We start from the raw sequence: 26,510 nt of genomic DNA, 5'->3' as shown, positions 1-26,510 counted from the left end.
AAACCATACTACAGTATATCAGCGCAAGTCGCATGGGCTACTGATCAATAAAAAGCAGTCGCAAACAGTGAAATGCAATTTGCTACCGCTTTACCATGATCGACATAAGAAAGATGAAGATTTGCAGTTTGGGTCTCCAAAAATTGAAATTCAAATGAAGCATGGCCTAGAAGATTCCATATAGTCATATTAAATCGTTTCAAGCATAAGTCGGACTAGTACCTTAATGAAAAACTTCTTGTATTGTATTTATCGCTACAACAATAACAACAATATGTTACTGTTTCGGTACTTCCCGCTGCTTACTATGACCCTTGGTCGCCCTCAGTTATTCGGCTATTGTGTGAACCTCTGCTCAACTTATGCCGATCACTAATACTCCCATTGCATAACTATGCGCAATTCCAGACAAAACTCGTTCTACGTTCTATGAATATGCGCCTATGAGCTACTTATGTCAACTGTTAACTGTTGAGTAATAATTCAGGATATGTGGGGTGCGAGAATATGTGAAAGGGGTGTAATAAGGAAATCAAACACGCTGCTCGTTGTACTGCAGAAACTGCAATAGTTTAAGAGGTACAGCTCTTAACTTCTTTGTATAGTTGTTCAAATATTTGGAATAGTCTCAAATGCGCTTAAAGTTGTTGAACATTTATTTATATATATTGATATATCTCTCAAACTGACAAATTTGCGACTTAATTGTAGCCCCACTTAGTATTATTTCACTGTGTTGTTGATTTTCTGACAGGGTGGATAAATGATGTATATTGGAACGGTTTTTCGTCATAAAAAAAAAAAAATGTTTTTCTCCATATCTTGTCAAATTTGGCGGCGGCCACCGTGGTGTGATGGTAGCGTGCTCCGCCTACCACACCGTGTGCCCTGGGTTCGCACCCCGGACAAAGCAACATCAAAATTTTAGAAAAAGGTTTTTCAATTAGAAGAAAATTTTTTTAAGCGGGGTCGCCCCTCGGCAGTGTTTGGCAAGCGTTCCGAGTGAATTTCTTCCATAAAAAGCTCTCAGTGAAAACTCTTCTGCCTTGCGGATGCCGATCGGAGTCGGCATAAAACATGTAGCTCCCCTCCGGCCAATTTGTAGGGAAAATCAAGAGGAGCACGATGAAAATTGGGAGAGAAGCTCGTCCTAAATTCTCTTCGGAGGCTATCGCGCCTTTCATTTATTTTTTTTTTGTCAAATTTGGTTTCGAGACAAACCGGTTTCGGCGTTGTGCGGTCATCAATGTCGATTTTCGTTCTGATCTGTTGCTGTCGTTTGTCTTGTATTTACAGTTCGTAGGTACATGAGCAGGTATTGTCAAAATGGATGTTTGTATATATTTATGTGTATGTGCTGTGTATTCATTCAGACACGAGGGTGGCTTTTACTGATCTATTTTTATCGCTGATTGAGGCAGGTAAAAGTCAGTAATTCTAGTCGGTTGACTTTCATTGTGTGTTTGTTGCTTTGGCGCATTAATTGTTTATTGTTTTTTGTTTATCTGTTATTGTGTGTTTGTCTGTTGTACCTGTGTGATTACTTTGTTTCTTGTGAAGAAGTTTCAAAAGTTCAAATATTGTGTCAGAAATTATGTTTATGTGTTCGTTTATTATTCTACTGTCGAATGTTTTCTGTTTGTAGATTTCCATGTTTTCTAGTATGTTCAGACGTCGGCCTCTTGCTTTTGTGTGAAGGACCCTGACTGTTTTATTGATGTTTGCTGGGGAATATTCATTTTCGACCATGTGATTCGCGATGTTGGACTCTGGTATAATGTTTAGATTCCGTGTTTTTTTGTCGTAAAATTTTCGGCAACAAGTTTTACATGACATCAGATGGCTGCAGAGAACGCAAGCAAACCTTCATTTTAATTTATACAATTTCTAACATTGAGTACTATAAATATCAAAAAAAAAAAAAAAATATCAGATGCGCCTTAAAATAGGCCACATTTCTTTACATCTCTTCAAATGGCTGTCAAACTATTAGAAGGATAAACTATTCCAGCGCGCGTAGGCTGAGCTTCCTTAGGATTACCATCTATACGATTATTTCCATTGTCCTTTTAGCAAATTTTTTCCATATTATTTTGTATAAGCTTTCATTACTATTTCGGATTATAATATCTCTTCTGCAGCCACCTGTGCAACTTTTATCATTGCCACATTATGATGCCATCTGTATGTTCATTAACCTCCTGCTGGCGAAAAGCGCAAGAGCTATGACTATTATATCAAATATATAAAACCAACTAAGCAACGGTTTAGTCATAAGCAGCTGTTAAACTTGAGCACAAGTGTTCTTGTAGGTTAGTAAATGCTTGCAAGTATGATGCGCATGCCTATGTATGCTACTACCAACAACGCTTACAGGCAACGTCCGTAGCATCATTCGTCTGTCCGCTTGTCATTCATTCAATTGCAGGCAACATGTCAATTTCGCATTAGAGCTTTCTTGCAAACAGCAGTAGAAATATACATTTTCGTAGAATTAGCTGTAGCAGCGGGTGTGTTGACCAATACCACCAAAAAGTCAATGGAGCCAAATGTGCATAGCTGTGCGAAGCTGCACAGCCAAACATAGCTTCCTTCTAAAGAAATTTATGGCGTATAAGTTAGTGTTGGTGTGCAGGCGCAACAAGTTAATAGCCATGTTGCATGCAGCAAATAATGCAACATCAAAGAAAAGAGAGAAAAAAGACGCAATCAAATTGTGGCAGCTGTAGCCAAAGTGAATTTGTATATGTTATTACTTTTGCTGTTGTTATTGCATACAGATTTCGCTTCGATTTTGATGCGCATCATTGACAGCGCGCGGCAAAGGCAGCATTGTGGCATGTAAATGTTTAGCTAAGACTTGGACACAAAAAAAGCGCATGGAGCGGATATGTTGCACACACTTAAAATATATTTGAGTGCTATAAGCGCTGCTTAACGGTTATTATAATTTATGCATTTGTACAACAGCGCCAAGAAGAAGGCAATCGGTAAGGAGAAGGCGCGCGGCAACGACAAAAAATGACGACAGCGCATGGTAATTTCATTGCAGATTAGATAGCGCCGCTGATGGAATTAGCAGCATAGGAAATCGCTAATGAAGCGGTAAATATGACGATAAGCGCAAAGCGGTGCACGCGCGCTTACTATGCCACGTAATGCGAGAATTTGTTGCGCTGAATTGGTGAATAGATTAAGGGAAAATTGCCAAAGACGTGCGCACACACTATGAACTATAATTGCGTTTACACGCGTTTGGAAATTAAGTTTTGTTGCATGGGTTACTTCTAATTTGCGCCGCATTTAGCAGGCGGATATGATAATTTTTTATGATGTACAGTGCGTTTCATAAAGTTCCTTGCAAACAATTATGGTTTTTGAGCGCGCGCAACATATTGCTGTGGCCGCTTCACACACAAGTATAGCGCGCGCACCTGACGCGTTATAGCCGCCTTACATAACCAAAGTGTTACAAGTTGCATAGCGCTAAGTTTACAGTTCATCTTACAAACTATTGTTGTTTTGGGCGCTCTTTGTGTTTTTAAACGCGCAGTCTGTCGCTGCAGTGCGCTCAAACTGGGCGCTATAAATTCACTTAAAAGCCACACTTGTGCCGTTATTGCGCACAACAAATATATATTTTTTTTCCTTTTCAATCTTGTTGTTGATACTGATATCAAGCGCTATAATATTGATTACATTCTATCGGCTGCACCTTGTTGTGTTTGGCAACAGTCAGGGTCGTTATAGCGATCGATATCTTTTTCAATGCGAAACGATGCCGCCAGATGCTGCCAACTTTTTTTTTATTCTTTGCTACAGCTGGCGTGAAGTGGCAGAAGTGCCGAAATTTATTGCAGACACAAGCGAAATTGATGTTGGTTAGTGCAACGCATAGATCACGTGACTGAAGTATGTAGTGCACAGTAACGCGCCATGTAATGCTGTGAAATTTAATGCAGGGCGCAGTTCGTAGCGGTAGGCGCTTTGGTATTTTCTTCATTTTTGGCACAACAATGCGCGCATAATATAAGATTGAAGTGTCGATTGTGTGAGCAGAATGTTTGCTGACTGCAGTTCAAATAAGCGTTGTCAAAATATTTTGTTCATGAATGAATGGAGAAATGGTTTTTTTAAATACTAAATTAACAACAATTACTTTAATTATATGAACTGATAACATGGTTTTATAACTAAAAGAATTATATACAAATTAAAGAGTGGGCTACCGCCTTTAGGCTGCGCTGCACCTCCCTACTTCAGCTCATTTATCACATACAAACATCGCAAATGAGTTTGTATACATGTTTTTGGGGATATTTCCGCCCAATTTTTTTGAAGCGTTTATATAACTTTTGTTTTCTCTACCACTTGCGATCGATAGGGCGCGCTTGTACAGCATTAAAAAGCATCCAATTATTTGTAAGTTGACCACGAACATCCATGCGCATATACAGACACATACATAATTCTCCTTAATATAGGTGCGTAGCGCTGCGTTCCCGAGGATATATAATTAATGGACTGATAATTCCGCAATTACAGGGCGTAACTGCGTTGAACAGCTATACAATCAGTACAACAACAAATTGGGCTACGCACATATATCTTTTACATATATTTTGTAATAATAATATAGTATGAGTAGTAATAAAAATCGGTGTAATCACAAAGGATAAGAAAAAAAATTATAAGGAGGAAAGATTGGAAATACATTAAAATTTGTGTAAACAAATTTTGGGTAAAATAAGCTGCAAATAGGTATGGTGGGAATTGAAGAAGAAAGCAAGGTTTTCTGGCGCCATTAGAAAATAAAAACAATTGTACTCTATGTTTCGGCCAATAATAAAAAGCGTGAAAATGGTAACAAGGTGGCCATGCTTTGAAAAAAAAATAGTATTAGAATAAAAATACGCAAAAAAAAAAGTATTTTTAAAATCATTACCCTTAGGAGCTACGACAATTATTTGAAAAGAGCTTGCCAGCTTTACAAATAAAACAAAAAATAAAATTGATCTCCTTGAAGAGTGCGCTTGGGCATCGAAACGCGTAGAAGAATAAAGGAAACATGTCTTATTTTTTCCTTATATTTATCGGACAAAATTCAAATAAGCTTAAGCTTATTTTTCCACTTAGTTTAGTGATTGCGTGGTTTCATATATCATACCTAACATTTTCAAATGAGACCAGAGTTGTCAGCTAAAGGAAATTTAGAAAAAATCACAAGAAAACGCAAACAAAACATTGTGGCCAAAATTGTACAGAGTTGCCACAGAAAAATATCTAAAACTTCGAGCTAATATTAGAAAGCAAATTTTTAAAGAATTCCGAAAAAAGTTTAAAATTGTGTGCAAAAAGGGGTCAAAGCGTTGCCATCCTTCTAAAACTTTGAGCTAATAGTAGAAAGCAAAAATTCTTCAAAATTTTGAAATTAAAAAAAAACAAGTAAGGAAGGCTAAGTTCGGGTGTAACCGAACATAACATACTCAGTTGAGAGCTATGGAGACAAAATAAGGAAAATCAATCTGGGGTAACCCTGGAATGTGGTTGTATAACATGTGTATCAAATGAAAGGTATTAAAGAGTATTTTAAGAGAGAGTAGGCCATAGTTCTATGGATGAACGCCATTTAGGGATATCGCCATAAAGGTGGACCAGGGCTGACTATAGAATTTGTTTGTACGATATGGGTATCAAATGAAAGGTGTTACTGAGCATTTTAAGAGGGAGTGGGCCTTAGGTCTATCGGTGGACGCCTTTTCGAGATGTCCCCATTAAGGTGGACCAGGGGTGATTCTATAATGTGTTTGTACGATATGGGTATCAAATGAAAGGTGGTAATGAGTATTTTAAAAGGGAATGGGCTTTAGTTCTATAGGTGGACGCCTTTTCGAGATATCGCCATTAGGGTGGGCCAGGGTGACTCTAGAATGTGTTTGTACGATATGGGTATCAAATGAAAGGTGGTAATGAGTATTTTAAAAGGGAGTAATCCTTAGTTCTATAGGTGGACGCCTTTTCGAGATATCGCCATTAGGGTGGGCCAGGGGTGACTCTAGAATGTTTGTACGATATGGGTATCAAACGAAAGGTGTTACTGAGCATTTTAAGAGGGAGTGGGCATTAGGTCTATAGGTGGACGCCCTTTCGAGATATCGCCATTAGGGTGGGCCAGGGGTGACTCTAGAATGTTTGTACGATATGGGTATCAAACGAAAGGTGTTACTGAGCATTTTAAGAGGGAGTGGGCATTAGGTCTATAGGTGGACGCCTTTTCGAGATATCGCCATTAGGGTGGACCAGGGGTGATTCTATAATGTGTTTGTACGATATGGGTATCAAATGAAAGGTGGTAATGAGTATTTTAAAAGGGAATGGGCTTTAGTTCTATAGGTGGACGCCTTTTCGAGATATCGCCATTAGGGTGGGCCAGGGTGACTCTAGAATGTGTTTGTACGATATGGGTATCAAATGAAAGGTGGTAAGGAGTATTTTAAAAGGGAGTAGTCCTTAGTTCTATAAGTGGACGCCTTTTCGAGATATCGCCATAAAGGTGGACCAAGGTGGACTCCAGAATGTTTGTACGATATGGGTATCAAACGAAAGGTGTTACTGAGCATTTTAAGAGGGAGTGGACATTAGGTCTATAGGTGGACGCCTTTTCGAGATATCGCGATTAGGGTGGGCCAGGGTGACTCTAGAATGTGTTTGTACGATATGGGTATCAAATGAAAGGTGGTAATGAGTATTTTAAAAGGGAGTAATCCTTAGTTCTATAGGTGGACGCCTTTTCGAGATATCGCCATAAAGGTGGACCAAGGGTGACTCTAGAATGTTTGTACGGTATGGGTATCAAACGAAAGGTGTTACTGAGCATTTTAAGAGGGAGTGGGCATTAGGTCTATAGGTGGACGCCTTTTCGAGATATCGCCATTAGGATGGGCCAGGGGTGACTCTAAAATGTTTGTACGATATGGGTATCAAACGAAAGGTGGTACTGAGCATTTTAAGAGGGAGTGGACACTAGGTCTATAGGTGGACGCCTTTTCGAGATATCGCCATTAGGGTGGGCCAGGGGTGACTCTAGAATGTTTGTACGATATGGGTATCAAACGAAAGGTGTTACTGAGCATTTTAAGAGGGAGTGGGCATTAGGTCTATAGGTGGACGCCTTTTCGAGATATCGCCATTAGGGTGGGACAGGGGTGACTCTGGTATGTTTTTGTACGATATGGATATCAAATTAAAGGTATTAATGAGGGTTTTAAAAGCGAGTGGCCCTTAGATGTATATGTGAAGGCGTTCTCGCGATATCGACCAAAATGTGGACCAGGTGATCCAGAAAATCATCTGTCGGGTACTGCTAATTTATTTATATATGCAATACCACTAACAGTATTCCTGCCAAGATTCCAAGGGCTGTTGATTTCGCCTTGTAGAACTTTTTCATTTTCTTCTACTTAATATGGTAGGTGTCACACCCATTTTACAAAGTTTTTTCCAAAGTTATATTTTGCGTCAATAAATCAATCCAGTTACCATGTTTCATCCCTTTTTTCGTATTTGGTATAGAATTATGACATTTTTTTCATTTTTCGTAATTTTCGATATCGATAAAGTGGGCGTGGTTATGGTCAGATTTCGCCCATTTCTTATACCAAGAAAAAGTGAGTTCAGGTAAGTACGTGGGCTAAGTTTAGTAAAGATATATCGGATTTTGCTCAAGTTATTGTGTTAACGGCCGAGCGGATGGACAGACGGTGGACTGTGTATAAAAACTGGGCGTGGCTTCCACCGATTTCGCCCATTTTCACAGAGAACAGTTACCGTCATAGAATCTATGCTCCTACCAAATTTGAGAAGGATTGGTAAATTTTTGTTCGACTTATGGCAATAAAAGTATTCTAGACAAACTAAATGAAAATGGGCGGAGCCACGCCCATTTTGAAATTTTCTTTTATTTTTGTATTTTGTTGCATCATATCATTACTGGAGTTGAATTTTGACTTAATTTACTTATATACAGTAAAGATATTAAATTTTTTGTTAAAATTTGAATTTTAAAAAATTTTTTTTTAAAAAGTGGGCGTGTTCTTCATCCAATTTTGCTAATTTTTATTTAGCACATATAGAGTAATAGTAGTAACGTTCCTGCCAAATTTCATCATGATATCTTCAACGACTGCCAAATTACAGCTTGCAAAACTTTTAAATTACCTTCTTGTAAAAGTGGGCGTTGCCACGCCCATTGTCCAAAATCTTACTAATTTTTTATTCTGCGTCATAACGTCAACCCATATACCAAGTTTTGTCGCTTTATCTGTCTTTTGTAATGAATTATCGCACTTTTTCGGTTTTTCGAAATTTTCGATATCGAAAAAGTGGGCGTGGTTATAGTCCGATATCGTTCATTTTAAATAGCGATCTGAGATGAGTGCTCAGGAACCTACATACCAAATTTCATCAAGATACCTCAAAATTTACTCAAGTTATCGTGTTAACGGACGGACGGACGGACGGACGGACGGACGGACGGACGGACGGACGGACGGACGGACGGACATGGCTCAATCAAATTTTTTTTCGATCCTGATTATTTTGATATATGGAAGTCTATATCTATCTCGATTCCTTTATATATGTACAACCAACCGTTATCCAATCAAACTTAATATACTCTGTGAGCTCTGCTCAACTGAGTATAAAAATTCTTTAAAACCTTCGCAAAATTTAAAATTTTGTGCTTAAAGTGGTTAAAGCTTAGTTTTTGAAAATCACTCTTGGTTAAAATCGAACACAATAAAAACAAAAAATCATGAAGCACAAAAATTTTGATGAAAATTTTAATTTTAATTTAGCGCCAAACCATTTTAATAATATATAAATATTTGTTTAATAATAAAAAAACCACCCATGTAATATTAAATTCAATTAAGTATTTTTAATCAAATATCGCAACTGGTTTGTTGTCTTTGGGCAGCTGAAGGGTTAATACGATAAACAAAAACTTTTAAAGTAACAATCTCTTTTGGGATTTTTGAAGTTTTTTACGCCTTAAATTTAGTAAAACTTAAAAATAGCCCATAAGCTAGAGGGAAAATTAAAGTTTTCTGTATATTTCTAAGCGTTTTAATGCTTCCGCATCTTCATCAGGGAGTCTAATATTCATTGCAATGTCAAAATCCATTTGACCAAACTATGATGGAAAGAGGACTGCACCGGTCATTTGGCACTAGGTACGCATGCGTAAAAGATGGGCATTCCGTATAACGACCACTGCAGAAGCTGCAAAGATCCAAATGCCAGGGAGACAGTAGAACACTTTATGTGTAAATGCCCGGCTCTAGCTAGAGCTCGGCTAAGGTTACTTGGAACCCCGTTTCTAGAAGACCTCAGAGAGTTATCTGTGATAGCAATCCCGAATATACTTCATTTTATCAACAACTCTGGCTGGTTGTAATAAATTGACCGTGATATTCTGTAGGTTTTTAGACGAGTTACATGGCATCAAAATGGCTTTAAATAGCTACTTGGGCGACCAGGGTCGCAGCCATTTCACCTACCTACCTACCTAGTATTCATATTTTAAAAAAATTAGTCTTATAGCAAACTGCAATAAAAATACAATATCGATTGTTTTGCAAAAACAAAAGAGCTCCAAGATCCTCTCGATATAAATGACAAATGAAGGCGCGGATCTTTAATTTTTTTCAGCACAACCTAATGCACATTTGTTTTTGTGTTTAGCGAATATAATGATATGCAGAAAAAAAGTGTTAAGTTACTTATATAATTTTTTATAGCATCGTTAAAAATGCTTTTAAAATTTCCACTGAACTTAAATATTGCAATAAGTTAAAATTGACATCAGCGCTTACTACGCGATAACAAACGTGTAAATAAATATTTAAATTAAAAATATGTAGCAAAAAGAAATATCAAAAAATGAAATGCGTTAAAATCAAAATATTAGCGAGAAGTGAAAATGTTTGTTTAAAAACGCTTGTTTCATTTTACATATCGCTTTTAAGTCACAACAGCTAAATCAAACAATAAAAGTGAACTTATTTCGCTGCGCACAATCAAAAAGTGAAGGGTTGACACACTTTATTTACAACAAAGGAAAAAAAAACAGGCAGGACATTTTTGAAGGCCAATCAAAGTAAAATAAACAACATGGAAAATAAAAAAAAAAAATAAAAAATAACAAAATTAAAAAAGCATGGCCTGGTCCCTGCGCGTTACAAGTAGTGGCGATGTATTTGTTTTTTGATTATTTTGCGAACCGAAAAAAGGAAAAACAGCTACCAGGCATGCCAGTGTAACAGCAGAAGGCAGCCAAGTGTATACTTTTATAGGCATATGTAACACACACACAAACACACACACATGCAAAAGTGAACGCTGCATAAAGGCCGAAAAGGTTTTTAAGGTCACACTTGTTGCTGCTATTATATTACGATTTCTTTTTTGTTCCATTTTTATTTGGATTTTTTTTCGTTTATTTTGTGTTCTGCTTTGCAGCTTGCATTTTACAACTATTGTTACTTTATATTAAATGCATGCTGTTGTTGCTTTATTATCACTGTAATGTTTATTATACGTTACTCTTGCTGACAATCAATGTCGCGACCCTTTAACAACATTTTTCGGCTTATTTGTTTGAACCTTTTTTGTTGATTTTGGTTCATATATGGCAGACATTGATGGCTGCTTGCTGGCTGATTGGTAGCCCACGCATATATTCACACACAAACAAATGATTTTAAAACAATATGCAGGAAAAAGTGCATTTCAAGGTATTTTTGTAAAATTTGCATTTTATAACAAGTGAAAGGAGAATTGGGAGAAATTGGGTGTTATGTAGATGTTTAAAAACAAGTAAAAAGTAAAAATGCATAAGGAGAAAAAATATATATATATCGATAAAGTGTAATGTTTTAAAGAATTTCCAAAACTTTTTTTAAATCTTTGAATAATATCAATACTGTTGGCCTTGCAGCGACTTACGAGCGGAGATGTTAACTTTGCATTTCGAATGAGTCATATATGACTCATCGATTTTAACAAAAATACGAAATGGGTCACATATGACTCATTGTACAACTAAGCTGCTAAGACGAATTTTCGTTTTTTTTTTATAGTTATTGTGAGTGATGATTAAGAAAATAGCTATTAATTGCAAAGAATAGAAGACTTCGGTTTATAACTTTAAGTATAACAAACGCGAGCAGTTTTTTTCTTGTGAATGAAAATTTGTGAGTTGCTCCAACTCTCAGGGAATTATCGGACATTATATAGTGCTGAATATGAATGTGAGGTACTGCAACCCCAAATGTCAAAATTGCGATATACCGTAAGTTGAAGTGACTTGATGGCTTGAAAACGAAAAAATGTTTTTTTCAAAACATATCACTCAAGCCTTAGATACACGATATGGGGAATAACAATAAAATGTTATCGTAATTTGTATTTGTATTAATGGATGTATTTTTATCAGATGCAACTTACACCTTTATCTGGACTTTCTGAGGATTTACAATAAACATATTTTCTATCATAGAGTTACTAGGCGAAGCCAAAATAGCGCTAAGGGCAATGAAAAGACTGCTGGTTTTCTTTGCAGATTGCTTGGGTACCTGGTCACAGAGGTATCGAAGATATCAATTAGTCTTTTTAAGCGAGTTGCCTGGTAAAAAAAAAAAAAACATTTGCTATAAAAAACCATTTTGTTTTGTCATAGGTCCGAGTACCATTACAAATAATAAGATGCACTTAAGAGAAAACACAAAGAGATATAAATTATAGAGCCCTGACATAGAAACCTCTTGACATATTTTACCAAGGAACCAGCACTACACTCCTTCATATTTCAGAATACTTATAATGGACTCAGGTCTGGGTAAGGTGTGAAGGGAATAGGGCATTCTAGACGTATTATTTTTAAGATTGAGCATAGTGTTATATTGTAGGTGTTGTATCAACAAAGACAATCACCGAAGATCACTGAGCTTTCAAGGTCATCCTAGTCCTTATTTTCTTGTTTCCTTGAGGAACTTTTGGATCATCTGATACACTTTTCAGCACTCTCAGTCAGTTTATATGAGTTCCTGAGAGGATGCGCATATTATGCAACCATCTTCTGACATTAGAAATACAATATGCTTGGGCGCATTCTAGAGAGAATGCTTGTACAGCTATGGACTAGAGAGTTCAAGGGTAAGAATTTAACTTGATTTCGAATTTGTGGGCCACATGAAAGCAGTGGAGCAATAGCTGAGTAGGGAGCTAAGCTTACTAGCAATACTTTTAAGTCCAAAGCCTGCACCATCAAAGGGACAAGGGTCAGATACGAGTGGCTGAGTAAAATGCCAGACATAGGACGACCATTTTTTTGGATATAAGGCTGCTTTTGGGATTGTGGGATCAAGGTGATAACATTTGGAAGGTGGTTTATGAAAATTTAACAAGTCTGGAGTGCGTTCCTCGTAATTCACATGGTAGGTTATTGTAACAGCTAAGGAATTGGTATGGCCGCTAAGCTAATTCGTTATGTATCTAATTTTTACGCCTCAGGGGCGGAGGAGATTCTTGGACTCCTAAGCCTTATAAATGCTCGAGGTTTTTTAAGTGTATATGACATCAGTACTGCAGATTTCTATTAGCTTGTGGCGCTTGTATTACAAAATAGGATATTGAATCTTTTTTAAGATCTACCTACTTGGATTAGGATATAGTTGAAGAAAGACAATTCCTCACATCGCAACAGCAATTTTTCGGAGACAAAAGAAACGGTGGTATACTTATAATATGTAATTTTCCGGCACACTGCTGAAAGGTAATGAAACTTCTTGGAAACCCTTTTTTTTGATAAGAGGTGGGAGTTCGTGAGTATTATACTTGGTGGGTTCCTCAAGAATTTACGTTCAATGGGACTCGGCGCATCATGTTTGAAAGTGTCGCAAGATTCACGAGATCCTAGTCTGATTCAAAGTATGAGAAAATGAAAAACGCCTTTGCATATCATCTTATTAGGATAAGGATTAGAGCGAGCGGGCACCGGACGAGGTTTGACATCAGAACTAATACCTTAGAGGAACTAGGTTTTCAGACCCCTGCCTATAATGATGTGTTAAAAACTGAAGCAGGAATTGTTGGTAAGTTCACACGAATTTTTTTTATGGTCGGACCTTGCTGCGAACTCCAATTTACTTCTAAAATCCCAGCGCTCGACACCTGCTTCTGTCATGTACTCGCCCACTTTTAACATACAAAAACTAGGTACCCAAAAAAATATATAAACTCATGACAGTTAAAAAGCAAAGAACGAGGGATAATATATAACACAACAACGGAGTATTTCTTCTCAAATGTTATTATTTTATTTTATCTATGAATATGATGCAAACGAAATAAATCAGGTAGGCGTAATAACGATTCGAGGTAGGCTGTTGCACTGCGCGCTAAACAACATTGAACCGCCATGAGGCGGAACGAAATTTGAGAAAAATATATGAAAAAACTAAAAAATAAAAATATTGAATGCAGGTATTGCTTTGTATTGATTGTCGTATTAATTTCACACATTACAGTAAAAAAAGTGAATTGATAATAAAGTAACAACACGAAAGGGTTTAACGGCAATCGAAACGACAATGATACCACACAATGTCGCAATGATTACAATGACATTATGCGCGTCAGTGTGGCATGAATGAGCAAGGCAAGGTGGACTGCAGCTGCAGTTGAATGGGCAAGCGTGCGCGGAGAATAAAAAAATATAGTTGAGATTGCCGTGGTAGAAAAAGTAGACGAGAGCAAGTGAGGAATTCGAATCAAGCGATTCCGCTGCTCTACTTATAGGTTTGCAGACTTTTTGTTTCCTTTTCATTGAAATTTATACTCATCTATATAAGATTTATTTATATTAATGAATGTGTCCAACCATAAAAGGGCAACAAAAATGAAGGCGGCACAGATTTCGCTGTCAAGTTGCAACAATATATGCAATATGCAAGCCGCTTGTGATGCTTATGCAGTTATGTAATACACGATTGTGAAAAAATATTTGTGTGGATATTGTGTAGCAATTGCGAATGAACGAAAGACTTAGGCAACGAACTTTATGAATACGAAAAGGAGTTGACGTTGATATGCGGCATGTGAAGGTGCGTAGTGGAAAATTTTAGAGACATTTTAAACAAAATCAAATACATGCATCAAAAAGACGATAATGGTAAGAAAATTTTTGAAATTTTTTTTTCAACCATGGTGAACTGACTAAGAAAAAATGCAATAATTTATTAAACAAATATTTCGAAATAAAAAATTTAAATAAGAAAGAAATGAACAACAAATTTTTGAAAAATGGATGTCAAAATTAATGAAAATATTTCAAAATAATTTGGTGATAAAAACATTTGAAAACTATTTTTTTAATATTTATATTTTTTTACTATTTTGAACTTTTTGTGTTTTTTAACTCACAGGTCGATTTAAATAAAAACAATATATATTGTTATTTGTTTATTTATTCGATATTTCGACTTCAGTCTGAAGTCATATCAGGAATCTTCAGATATGTTGTTTTGCAAAATTTGAGTTGACTGAAAATGCAAAAAAAATTACAGAAATATTTGATAAAAGAGTTTTCACAAATTTTGATATATGTAAGCCAAAATGTTTGGAAAATTCGTCTTTTTTAAAGTGTTTACTGAAAATTTATAAAAAAAATTCAATAAGGTGGTAGTGATGATAAAGAAGTGGATGTTTTTGATAATTATTGAAATTTTTTTTTTGATATTTGTGCCGCATTTTGAACCATGGTTGGTCGATTAAGAAATGCAATGCCTTTTTAAAAGAAATAATTAAAATTTTTTTAAAATATATTTGCACATCTTTTTTATAAGAGGAAAGCAAGCTTTCACAAATTTTTGAAAAAAGTTTTGCAACATATAAGCCAATACTTTTGAAAAATTTGTTTTTTGAAAAATTTTTACTGAAAATATTTGTTTTTGAAAAATAACTTTTTTTGAAACTTTTTTTTTCAACACAAATAAAATGTATTTTATGTTCGAACAAAATTATCTTGAGGAATTGTCACACATTTTATATACCTTTTATTTTAACGCGTCTTGAAAGGGTTTATATAAAAACAAGTAAGGACGGCTAAGTTCGGGTGTAACCGAACATTACATACTCAGCTGAAAGCTTTGGAGACAAAATAAGGGAAATGCCCAATTAGCAAAATGAACCTAGGCCAACCCTATAATGTGTTTTTATGACATGGGTTTCAAATGGAAGGTATTAAAAAGTATTTTAAAAGGGAGTGGACCATAGTTCTATAGGTGGACGCCTTTTCGCGATATCGTCATTAAGGTGGGCCAGGGGTGACTCTAGAATATGTTTGTACGATACGGGTATCAAACGAAAGGTGTTAATGAGTATTTTAAAAGGGAGTGATCCTTAGTTCTATAGGTGGGATATTAAACGTGGACCAGGGGTGACTCTAGAATATGTTTGTACGATATGGGAATTAAATGAAAGGTCTTAATGAGTATTTTAAAAGGGAGTGGGCCTTAATTCTAAAGGTGGACGCCTTTTCGAGATATCGCCATAAAGGTGGACCAGGGGTGACTCTAGAATTTGTTTGTACGATATGGGTATCAAATGAAAGGTGTTAATGAGTATTTTAAAAGGGAGTGGGCCTTAGTTCTATAGGTGGTCGCCTTTTCGAGATATCGACATAAAAGTAGACCAGGGGTGACTCTAGAAGCGTTTGTACGATGTGGGCATCAAATTAAAGGTACTAATGAGGGTTTTAAAAGGGACCGGCCCTTAGTTGCATATGTGAACGCGTTTTCGAGATATTGACCAAAATGTGGACCACGGTGACCCAGAACATCATCTGTCGGGTACCGCTAGTTTATTTATATATGTAATATCACGATACTGTTCCTGCCAAGATTCCAAGGGCTTTAGATTGCGCCCTGCAGAACTTTTTCAGTTTCTTCTACTTAATATCGTAGGTGTGACACCTATTTTACAAAGTTTTTTCTAAAGTTATGTTTTGCGTCAATAAACCAATCCAATTACCATGTTTCATCCCTTTTAAATATTTGGTATAAAATTATGCCATTTTTTGAATTTTTCGTAATTTTCGATATCGAAAAAGTGGGCGTGATCGTCGTCGGATTTCGGCCATTGTTTATACCAAGATAAGCTGAGTTCAGATAAGTACGTGAACTAAGTTTAGTAGAGACATATCGATTTTTTCTCAAGTTATCGTGTTAAAGGCCGAGCGGAAGGTAAGACGGCCGGCTGTGTATAAAAACTGGGCGTGGCTTTAACCGATTTCGCCCATTTTCACAGAAAACAGTTAGCGTCATAGAATCTACCAAATTTCAGAAGGACTGGTAAATTTTTGGTCGACTTATGGCATTAAAAGTATTCTCGACAAATTAAATCAAAAAGAACGTACCCACGCCCATTTTGAAATTTTCTTTTATTTTTGTATTTTGTTGCACCATGTCATTACTGAAGTTGAATGTTGATATAAAATACTTATATACTGTAAAGATATTAAATTTTTTGTTAAAATTTCACTTTAAATTTTTTTTTTTTATAAGTGGGCGTATTCGTATTCCGATTTTTCTAATTTTTATTTAACAAACATACAGTAATAGGAGTAACGTTCCTGCCAAATTTCATCGTGATATCTTCAACGACGGCCAAATTACAGCTTGCAAAACTTTGAAATTACCTTCTTTTAAAAGTGGGCGGTGCCGCGCTCATTGTCCAAAATTTTACTAATTTTCTATTCTGCGTCATAAGGTCAACCCACCTACCAAGTTTCATCACTTTAGCCGTCTTTGGTAATTAATTAGGGCACTTTTTCAGTTTTTCGAAATTTTCGATATCGAAAAAGTGGGGGTGGTCCGATTTCGTTCATTTTAAATAGCGATCTGAGATGAGTGCCCAAAAAGCTATATACCAAATTTCATCAAGATACCTCAAAATTTACTCAAGTTATCGTGTTTACAGACGGACGGACGGACGGACATGGCTAAATGAAATTCTTTTTTCGCCCAGCTCATTTTGATATATAGAGGTCTATATCTATCTCGATAAGTTTATGCCGTTACGGATTACCGTTATGCGAACAAAACTAATATACACTGTGAGCCCTGCTCAGCTGAGTATAAAAAAACCTTCAAGAACAAAATTATTTGAAATAATTGTGTAAAAAATTTTGAAAAAATTTACTTTTTTAAATTTTTAACTGAAAACTTTACATTGTTTTCCATGCGAAGAAAAAAATTTTGTGAAGAAAATCAAAAATTTGCCATAGAGTTTGAGAAAAGTTTTAATACAGTTTTCGGGTTTTTATAAATTGAAAATGTTTTCGAAAAAATTTTTTTAAAATGTATTTGGTTAAAGTTTAAAAAAAATATACGTTTAACTGAAAGGTCATCCAATTCTCAAAATAGTTTTGCAATATTTATTTGTATTTTTTTAAGTATGTACATTTTTGTGACATTAACCCTTTAAAAAACTTTGATATGAAGAATTTTAATATCAGCAAATAAAAAATAAAAACTAAATTACAGGCTATTTGATCACCATTTTTGAAAAAAATTATTTCTTTTAAGATTTTTAATATTGAGAAAACTTTTTAGAAAATGTCCCACTGTTGGGCGCAAAGAGAGGGGACAAGTTTATGCCACAGGCAGATGAAATGACACAACATGACGCATAGAATGCTGCGAAGTGCGTAGTTGGCATTTTTGTTGTTGTAACAATTGCATAGCTGTCACTTACCGCTTACGCAATAATATTTGCGAGGCACGACATTTTTTTATTTGGTTTTTTCTTGTCCGCTCGCACTGTGTCAGTATTTGCGGTTAATTGTACAACTGTGTGCCATTGTTTGTTGTTGTATGTCAATCAAATCAAAATGTATGCATAAAACCTCTCCCAAGAAAAGGCATCCGACGCTTGCAATGCCAATGGACAGTTATGTAGGTGCGGCAAGCGGCCGCGGAAAACATTTAAAGTACGCATGTCAGCTATTCGGCTACTTGCCACGGACATTCACGTTCACATTCGCGGCTGTCAAAATTTTTAATTAAAAACTTGTAAACATTCACACACATACCTGCAAAAATTACTACTATGCGCTACACTCACACACATACATATGCACACATATGTTTTGTGCTTATGCGAAATTGCATTTTATAATCCTTTTGAGCGCTGCTGATGATGAAATGACAGACAAATCGGAGATGTACGAATATCTAGGAAATGTGCGAGTGGCTGATATGTGCGGTGCTGGTGCATCGTTCGTGCTATATGACGCACCCTTCATCTCACACAATTGTCGGTCAGCGTCTATAGCAGTTTGTTTTCCACTGTGAGTGTTAGCTGGCATTTGACATTGATTGACGCCTACCGAAACTGTCACTGAGTGCCAAGCACAACAACAGTTACCAGTCGCTGGTCACTAGTTACTTCATATTGTACATATTTGCATAACTTTATTGTTATTACTTCATTTGCGTGGAAGCTGTTGCTAAATATTACCTATGCTTAATCGTGTCAGTGCTGTTATTGCACGCACACTACACTGCCAGATTGAAGTACTGGTGCGCCACAGATTTACATATTTCTACATATTTTACACTAATTAATGAAAACAATTTAAAGGAATGCTCTTACCTTATCGCAGAAGACCTTTATTTGGCAGTAGCCTCGATGGAAGACTTGAGTATCACGTGGATCCTCGAATGTGTCAATTTGAATGTGTAGCGGCAGACCCTGAAATAAGAAAAGAAAGTTTTAAATCGAAATGAAATGGCAGAGGCCGCAAGTTTTATACATATATACATTATAGACCCAAAAATTAACAAGAGGGGGAGACAAATTTGCTTGATATTTTTGAAAAACGTTTTGAAAAATTAAACTTTTTTGAAAACTTTTACTGAAAATATTTCGCGTTGTATTCCACGAAAAAAATGTATGTACAAAAATTTTGAAAAATGTTTTGAAATATTTTTCTCAAAACTTTTGAAAAATTTTACTTTTTTCGAAATTATTTCGTTTTGAATTATCGAAAAGAAGTTTTGTGAAGAAAATATTGCAGAATTTTTTTAAAAAATATTTTAAAATTTTTATTTTGTTTTTTAAAATATATTTTTTTCCGAATTTCCAAAAAAATTTAAAATAGTTATGTAAAAAATTATGAAAAAGGGAGTTCCGGATTTTGTGCAAAAACGCCAAAAAATTCTACGGCTATGCATTTGCTACGTCATGGCAAAAACACAACATCAAAACCCGTAGTTTATATTTTCAGTATTGAATAGCAAACCATCAACTGTCAAAACCAAACAAAAAATGGAAAGAAAAAATTTAAAATAAAAAAATTTGTTCACGATCCGTAGCTTATAATTGGTATAGTAACGTCTCCAACGTCAAATGCACAAAATTCTGAATTCCCTTGTTATGTAAAAAAATTGTTTTGAAAAAAGTTTTGAAATATTTATGTCAAAACTTGGAACTTTCATTTTTTGTAACCTTTTACTAAAAGATTGCACATTGCATTTCAAGAAATAAAAATTTTTAGGAGAAAAAATTTCATAAATTAAAAACCAAATATTTTAAATATACATTTTATTGTTTATTATTTATAATGAACTTTGTTCGAATTTCGACATAATGCTAAAAAAATTTGAAAACATAATGCCAAAAATTTTAAAATATCTTGCCTTTTTGGATTTTTTTTCCGGAATATGCTTCACATCAAGGAATTAATTAACAAGCATGAGCCATGATTGAAGCAGCCTAATGGTGAGGACGACTTCTATTTTATCCAATTCTCAACTGGACGCGGTAAGGTTATGTTAGGTTAATTGGCAACCACCCCGGCAGGGGAAGCACCCTCGGAAAACATGAATGTTCGTTGTGATTCCAAATAAGATCATCACTATCTCTATGATTCTATCTCGTCATCCTCCATGCATCTGGAGCAAAAGGAGTTTTCCGCCTGGATACCCATCGGCAGAGACTTGTCAAAAGTTCATTCACCATTGATAGATGAGCATTGGTGAACCTAAGAATTTCATTAAACCACTTGTCATCCCCTTCCGGCCAAAAGGGCCTTGCTACCCTGTAGGAGGCAATTTGAGGGTTTGCCGACTCGAGGCCCAAAGAGCACCACCATTGGTCAGGCTTACTCCATACTCCCAACACCCATCCGCGTGATATTTGCCAGGTATATTGCTACGCTCAGGTCTCAGATCATATTGAAATTCATATTAAAATAGTGCAACACAACCGCAAGCGAGGTTAGACATTCCCTTAACAACCAGGATCACACCACAGTTGAACTTAGGATGTCAATAGCTGCTTGAGTGCTCTAACCATGGTAGCATACCATCCACCGCATCCTGAATTGCTGCAATCTCTGCTTGAAAGACGCTGCACTGATCAGGTTACTAAAACATTCGATTTACATCGAGTTTCTGAAACAAACCCTTTCCTCCAACCTTCCCTTACAGTCTCGGCTCATTCGTGAACCATTCTAATGCCGCGTACTGAACGCGTAAATATCTTCAGAGAATAGGCGAGCATGAAAATCGAAGCTTGTTATACTGTCAACACATAGACCAAGACTTAGCTTAACAATGAAGCAGGTTGGATAAGACTAGTGATGACTTATTCCCGGACAGAGTCTTTCAAATCCCCTCAGATGGGATATGATCAGGCAGATCCGTGAAAAACTCCTAACGAAATGGGTGGGTGCTTACAGGGAATTTACATGGGAGTAGGTAAAGAGCTCACGTAGCTTTCCTCACCTAAAGTGAAAAGAAGAAGTGATTCGTACACTTGAAAGTTATCCTTGAATCGAAAGTTATTATGTTTCTTTTTTTTTTTTTTGTTTTTGACTTTTTGGAAGAGCCCTAGAATTCCTTTTGTCCAATCGAAAGGGTTCCAATTAATTACATTAAATGAGCCATAACTTTTCGACCTAGGGTAATAAAGTGAAATGTTCCAGCGCTGATATCATCTCTAGGGGATAGGTGTTTTGTATTAACTTGTTGACTCAAAGAGATCGATAAAATGCTAATTAATTAACCAAATTAGATAGCAGCTTCGGGTTATACGGAGAAATTTTCAATCCTCAAAATTTTATTTCGGAAGGGGTCATCATAGAAGTTATTCTTTTAAATTAGGAATATGTCAGCGTACAAGCGTAACGTAAGCGAGTATTTGAGTAAGCGTAACACGTATTCGCGTATAGGCGTGAAAGCATACTAACCTAAAAGGATGATATGATATTGGCATTAAAATACCATTGTTATCAGTAGTCTTAGACTGAGTTACATATAGTCGCAGTCACACTCGTAAACCTAAGCGTAATATAAAACAATAGAAGCGTAGGAGCGTTAAAGCGTATACATGTAAGCATAACAGCGTAATATCATAGCAGCGTGCAAGCCTTTAAGCGTAATTGCTACTAAATCTATCTTACTAATCGATATATCCCAGTAATGGAAAAAAAGTCTAAAGAAAAATTTTCATTAATCGCTATATGAAAAAATTGTGTGATTTTCTCTATTAACAATAGCAAAATTATATCTTACTTTTTTTGTTGTTGTGCACCGAGTAAACTGTCACCTACGAAAGACAACTTAACATGAAAAATTAATTTAATTTATTGTATATCAATTGCGTTGGGGGAAAGTCGCGCGCTACTGAATTTAGATGCGTAGAAAGTTTGCGCGCATGCGTGTACGCATCCCCTGTATAGACTGATTTTTCAAAATTATTTCGTATGAAAGCATTGTTAGTTCAACATAAAAAAAAAAAAAAACAAATAGAAAATCAATGAGCTGGAAAAGCAAAGGAAAATAAACGTATTTAAAATGGTTGGCGGCAACGCGTTGGTGCAACTTGAAAAATTAAATCAAAATACCAATGATGGCTAGCCATTTCTATAGCTAACGGCAAATAGCCAATGGCAACTAATAAAAGCATATCTCTAAATACGTACGTACAATAAAGAAATATTGGTAGTACAGTGCGTGTTGCACGGCAATTAATCGCCATGTCGCAGACTACAACTACAAAAACACGCATACATACATGCAAACATGTTGACAACGATGCAAACAAAAAAATAAAATTAAATGTACGAATCAATTTCCGCTGTCTGCGACAAACGCACACGCATATTTACACAGTGGTACGCACAGTGCAACAACAACAACTGACTTAGATTAGTGAATATAACGCAGGAAAAAAGTAGTTCGGTTGGCGGCTACACAACGCAACTTGTTGAGCTCCAAAAGGCGTACACAATGTACGTGCTGTTGGTGGCTAGGTGAGTGCTGCTTAAGGCTGGGTATTAGCGCTTTTTTTTCGTTTTCATATCAGAAAGAAAGCGCTGTGATTAATATAAGAGCAGTGTGTGATCGCAATTGCATCAGGTGAATTTTTTAATATGAGTGTTATTGACGCAAAGGGCGCTTTCGAGTAGAGGTGTTTGAGTCAAAAACATTGACATCATTAAATCCTTAGCGGTCACGCAGCGCCCTTCAATAATCTAGTTTATAAGTCGTCGCTGATTACGATACGCAGATAAATTGACTTCCTTTCATCTTTAGCTAATACTCATCACCTTTCGATTCCCGAATCTATCTGCTCATAGATTTCGCTCACTTTATAACGCCAGTAGTTGCAAACTAACTCTGTGTGCCATTAGATGCTTCTTAAGGTTGGTTGATACCATGCAGCGCAGTTAGGTTAATCGAGTTTTTGGCGCTACCCACGAGATGACTCCACAGCGCGCTATATAACACAGCCTTAATGTTGCTTAGCTTAACCATATATTGCAGCTTTTTGCTGAACTGGTGCGCTAGACACTCTGGCCACCATACGTGTTTGGACGCACTACACAATGAAAACTGTAGCAACAACAAAAATCAAGATATAAACTCGGAAAACTAATTTCGTTATATGATTTTCAGTAATTTAGTTGTTGTTTTAAGTTTGCATTGTAACCGCTGCTGCATGTTGCATGCTAATTACATGTGTGTAGGTATGCATGTTTGTATGTGCAACAACGATATGCACACATATTTCTCATTGCGCGACAACTTGTTGTAATAAAATGTTTGCTGTTGTTGTTTTAAGATTTATGTTCGTGCAGCAATGCTTGTTTGATTTGTTGATTTTTCTCTTGTACTTGTTTTTATTGTTGCAGCGTATCCTGCAGTTTATTGCTTGCAGCATCATCTCTGAACTGCAGAAATTGTCTCGCTGAAAAAAGAGGTGCAGAAACCGTTACAAAACGCTTGCTTTTTCCGTGTACTGTCCATGTCTGTTGTTTGCTTGAATGAGGCGCAAACGATTTGTGGCATGTACATGCGTTATTCGAGCAACAACAACCGCATAACAAATACCACAGCCAATGACAATGTGAATGAGCGCTTTACAAGCAAACGACACGTTACATTTCTGTCAATAAATGGACCTGAAGAGCAGCAGTAAAACAGCAAAAACTTGCCGCACTTGCAACACACAACTAACGTTTTCAATGCGTGCAACGTGCAGCCAAAAGTCATGCAACACGCTTGGTATGCTATTTCTTATTGAACTATGACTATTTTTGTCTTTATTCTACTGCAATGTGGTGCACTTGCCACAATGACTGTGTGTGTTGATTCTGTTGCAAGTTGCATTTGTCAATGCTACATATGTATCAGTACATAAGCACATACATATGTGTGAGTTGATATATGCGTGCTAAACTAGAGCGAAATGTGATGCGATAGTAAATGCGTTCATGATACGCTTGCAACATTTTAATGCTATTTTGTTGTTGTTGTTGTTAAGCAGCTATAATTCATTTCAATTGAGCTGCTATTTTTTGTTGCATGTTTGGCGTAAAAATGCAATCTGTCATGTACCTTGCGAGAGACGCTCATGACAGAAACTCGATTTTTTATTAACAAAGAAAATAAAAACAATAACAACAAAAGTCACAAAAAAGCACCACTTTACATTAACAAAAAAAACCGATCAACTTGTAAATGTCAAACCTACCAAGAATAAGTGCAAATATAAGTTTGTCAATAGTAAAAACAACAATAATAACAACAATATAAAAAATAACATTGGCAATGCAACCTCCACACATGACAACTACAACAATTTCGCATGTCTAAGAAATATTATTAATGGCTATAAAATAAAATATGCATATATCAAATAATTACAAAAGCAATAGCAATGTCTATAAAAATAAGCAAAGTGTCTCTTATTACAAAAAAATAAAAAAAAAAAAACACAACAGTGCAAACTTTTTTTACTTCAACATGGCTTGTTAATAATGACAACAGAGTTAAAAACGCAAAAAAAAAAAACAATTTACAAAATAAAAGTTTAACAAGTAAAGGTGTCTACGTTCGGGTGTAACCGAACATTATATACTCAGCGTGAGCTCCAATTGTACATTTCATTTCAGATAAATTACTTTTCTACATAACACGTGGCAACGCCCGTTTAAAAAAAATGTCTCCCCATTTCCTCTTACAGTAAAACATGATAAGTGAAATATCATTGATTCAAAACCATTTTTTTTTAAGTTATAGCTTATTATTCTAGTCTACGACCCTTTTGAATTTGGTTTATATCTAAGTTGCCGTGGTCTTTAAACGATCGCGTCCATTTTTGTTAAAAATATTTTCTGCTATAAGGAAAATGTGTGAGCACAATTTCATTACGATATGGCTCCCGAAACATAGAAAATTGTTTAATCATAAAGGGGGCGGTGCCACATCCATTTCCAAAAATTTTAGTGTTTTCCAATTTAATGTTATAATTCAATTTAGAAAGTAAAATTATATTGACACAAAGCTCTTTTTCGCTAAGATATAGCTTATTTTATTCGTCCACGACCCTTTTAAAAATCTTTTATGTAACAGTGGGCGTGGTCCTTAACCGATCTCGTCCATTTTTCTGGAAATATTTCGTGCTATAGGGAAAATTAGTGTACCCAATTTTATTCGATCCGTTAATTTTTCTTCGAGTTATGGCTCCCGAAACATAGGAAATTGCTTAGTCATAAAAGGGGAGGTGCCACGTCTATTTTTTAAAATTTGAAGTTTTTCCTATTTACTGTTATAAATCCACTTGGGAAATGAGATACCATTGATGTAAAGCTCTTTTTTGCAAAGATATGGCTTAATTTATACGTCCAGACCCTTTTAAAAATCTTTTATATAAAAATGGGCCTGGTCCTTAACCGATTTTGTTAATTTTTCTTCAAAGCATTCCTTATAGTAAAGACAACCTCTCTGCCGAATTTTGTTACGATAGGTTTAACGATTTTTGATTTATGATTAATAATATTTGTAAGATTGATTTTATCACAAGTGGGCGGTGCCACGCCCATTTTAAAAATTTTCCAAATTTTTATCAAGAGTCTCAATATCAGTCCACATGTCAAATTTCAACATTCTAGGTTTATTGTTTACTAAATTATCAGGTTTTTTGTGTTTTCCAAAATTTTATATATATAAAAAGTGGGCGTGGTTATCATCCGATTTCACTCAGTTTCAATACCAATCTATTCTGGATCTAGATAAGCTAGTGTACCAATTTTGGTAAAGATGTCTCAATATTTACTCAAGTTATCGTGCTAAAGGGCGGACGGACATGGCTCAATCAAATTTTTTTTCGATACTGATGATTTTGATATATGGAAGTCTATATCTATCTCGATTCCTTTATACCTGTACAACCAACCGTTATCCAATCAAAGTTAATATACTCTGTGTGCAAAGTATATAGTGTTAAACTATATATTTAAAAAACTTTATTTTCACTTTTAAAAATACCTAACTAGAGAATTTTCATTTTGAAATAATGTTAAAAGTAATATAACATAAAAATAATTTACAAAATTAAAGTATGTTTTACAAAGTAGATAACCCTACAAATAACCCTACACAAAGCACGCTGAGTATAAAAATTGCAGGAATTGTCACCGCTGATAGCGACAAGGAGCCTTCTGAGGAACATGATGTTAAAAATATTTTTATAACTTCGGCACAAAAGTAGAATTTTTCTGCACTTCGATTGATACAACTAATAGCAAAAAACAAATTTTGTCACCAATTATGAGTTTTTAAATCAATTCAAATTTTTTTAATCTAATCTGATCTAATTGAGTCTAATTTAATACAATCTCATTTAATCTAATCCAATCTTTATTTAATTTCATCTCATCTAATAACATCTAATTTAAACTAATCTAATCTAATGTAATCTAATGGAATGCAATCTAATCTAATTTAATCTAGTCTAATTTGATCTAATCTAACCTTATGTAATCTTATCTAAACGTACTCCATCTAATCTCATTTAATTTAATCCAACCTTTATTTAACCTCATCTCATCTAATAACATCTAATTTAACCGAATCGAATCTAATTAATGTTAC

General features: G+C 35.5%; 1 protein-coding gene across 23 annotated transcripts in view; it reads right to left on the bottom strand.

Annotated features, from left to right (window-relative positions):
• Positions 1–26,510, bottom strand: part of grh (grainy head) — a 663,099-nt gene that overhangs the window by 50,080 nt on the left and 586,509 nt on the right. For all 23 annotated transcript variants that reach the window (XM_067774942.1, XM_067774948.1, XM_067774949.1 and 20 more), the window contains one exon: positions 18,721–18,819. In XM_067774942.1, the coding sequence (XP_067631043.1) occupies positions 18,721–18,819 (99 nt within the window). The remainder of the gene's footprint in view (positions 1–18,720; positions 18,820–26,510) is intronic.

This window comes from Eurosta solidaginis, chromosome 3 (genome assembly GCF_040869045.1).
Source record: "Eurosta solidaginis isolate ZX-2024a chromosome 3, ASM4086904v1, whole genome shotgun sequence".
NCBI classification, from domain to species: domain Eukaryota; kingdom Metazoa; phylum Arthropoda; class Insecta; order Diptera; family Tephritidae; genus Eurosta; species Eurosta solidaginis.
The sequence above is the reverse complement of the archived record's forward strand: the minus strand, read 5'-3'. Positions and strand labels throughout refer to the sequence as shown.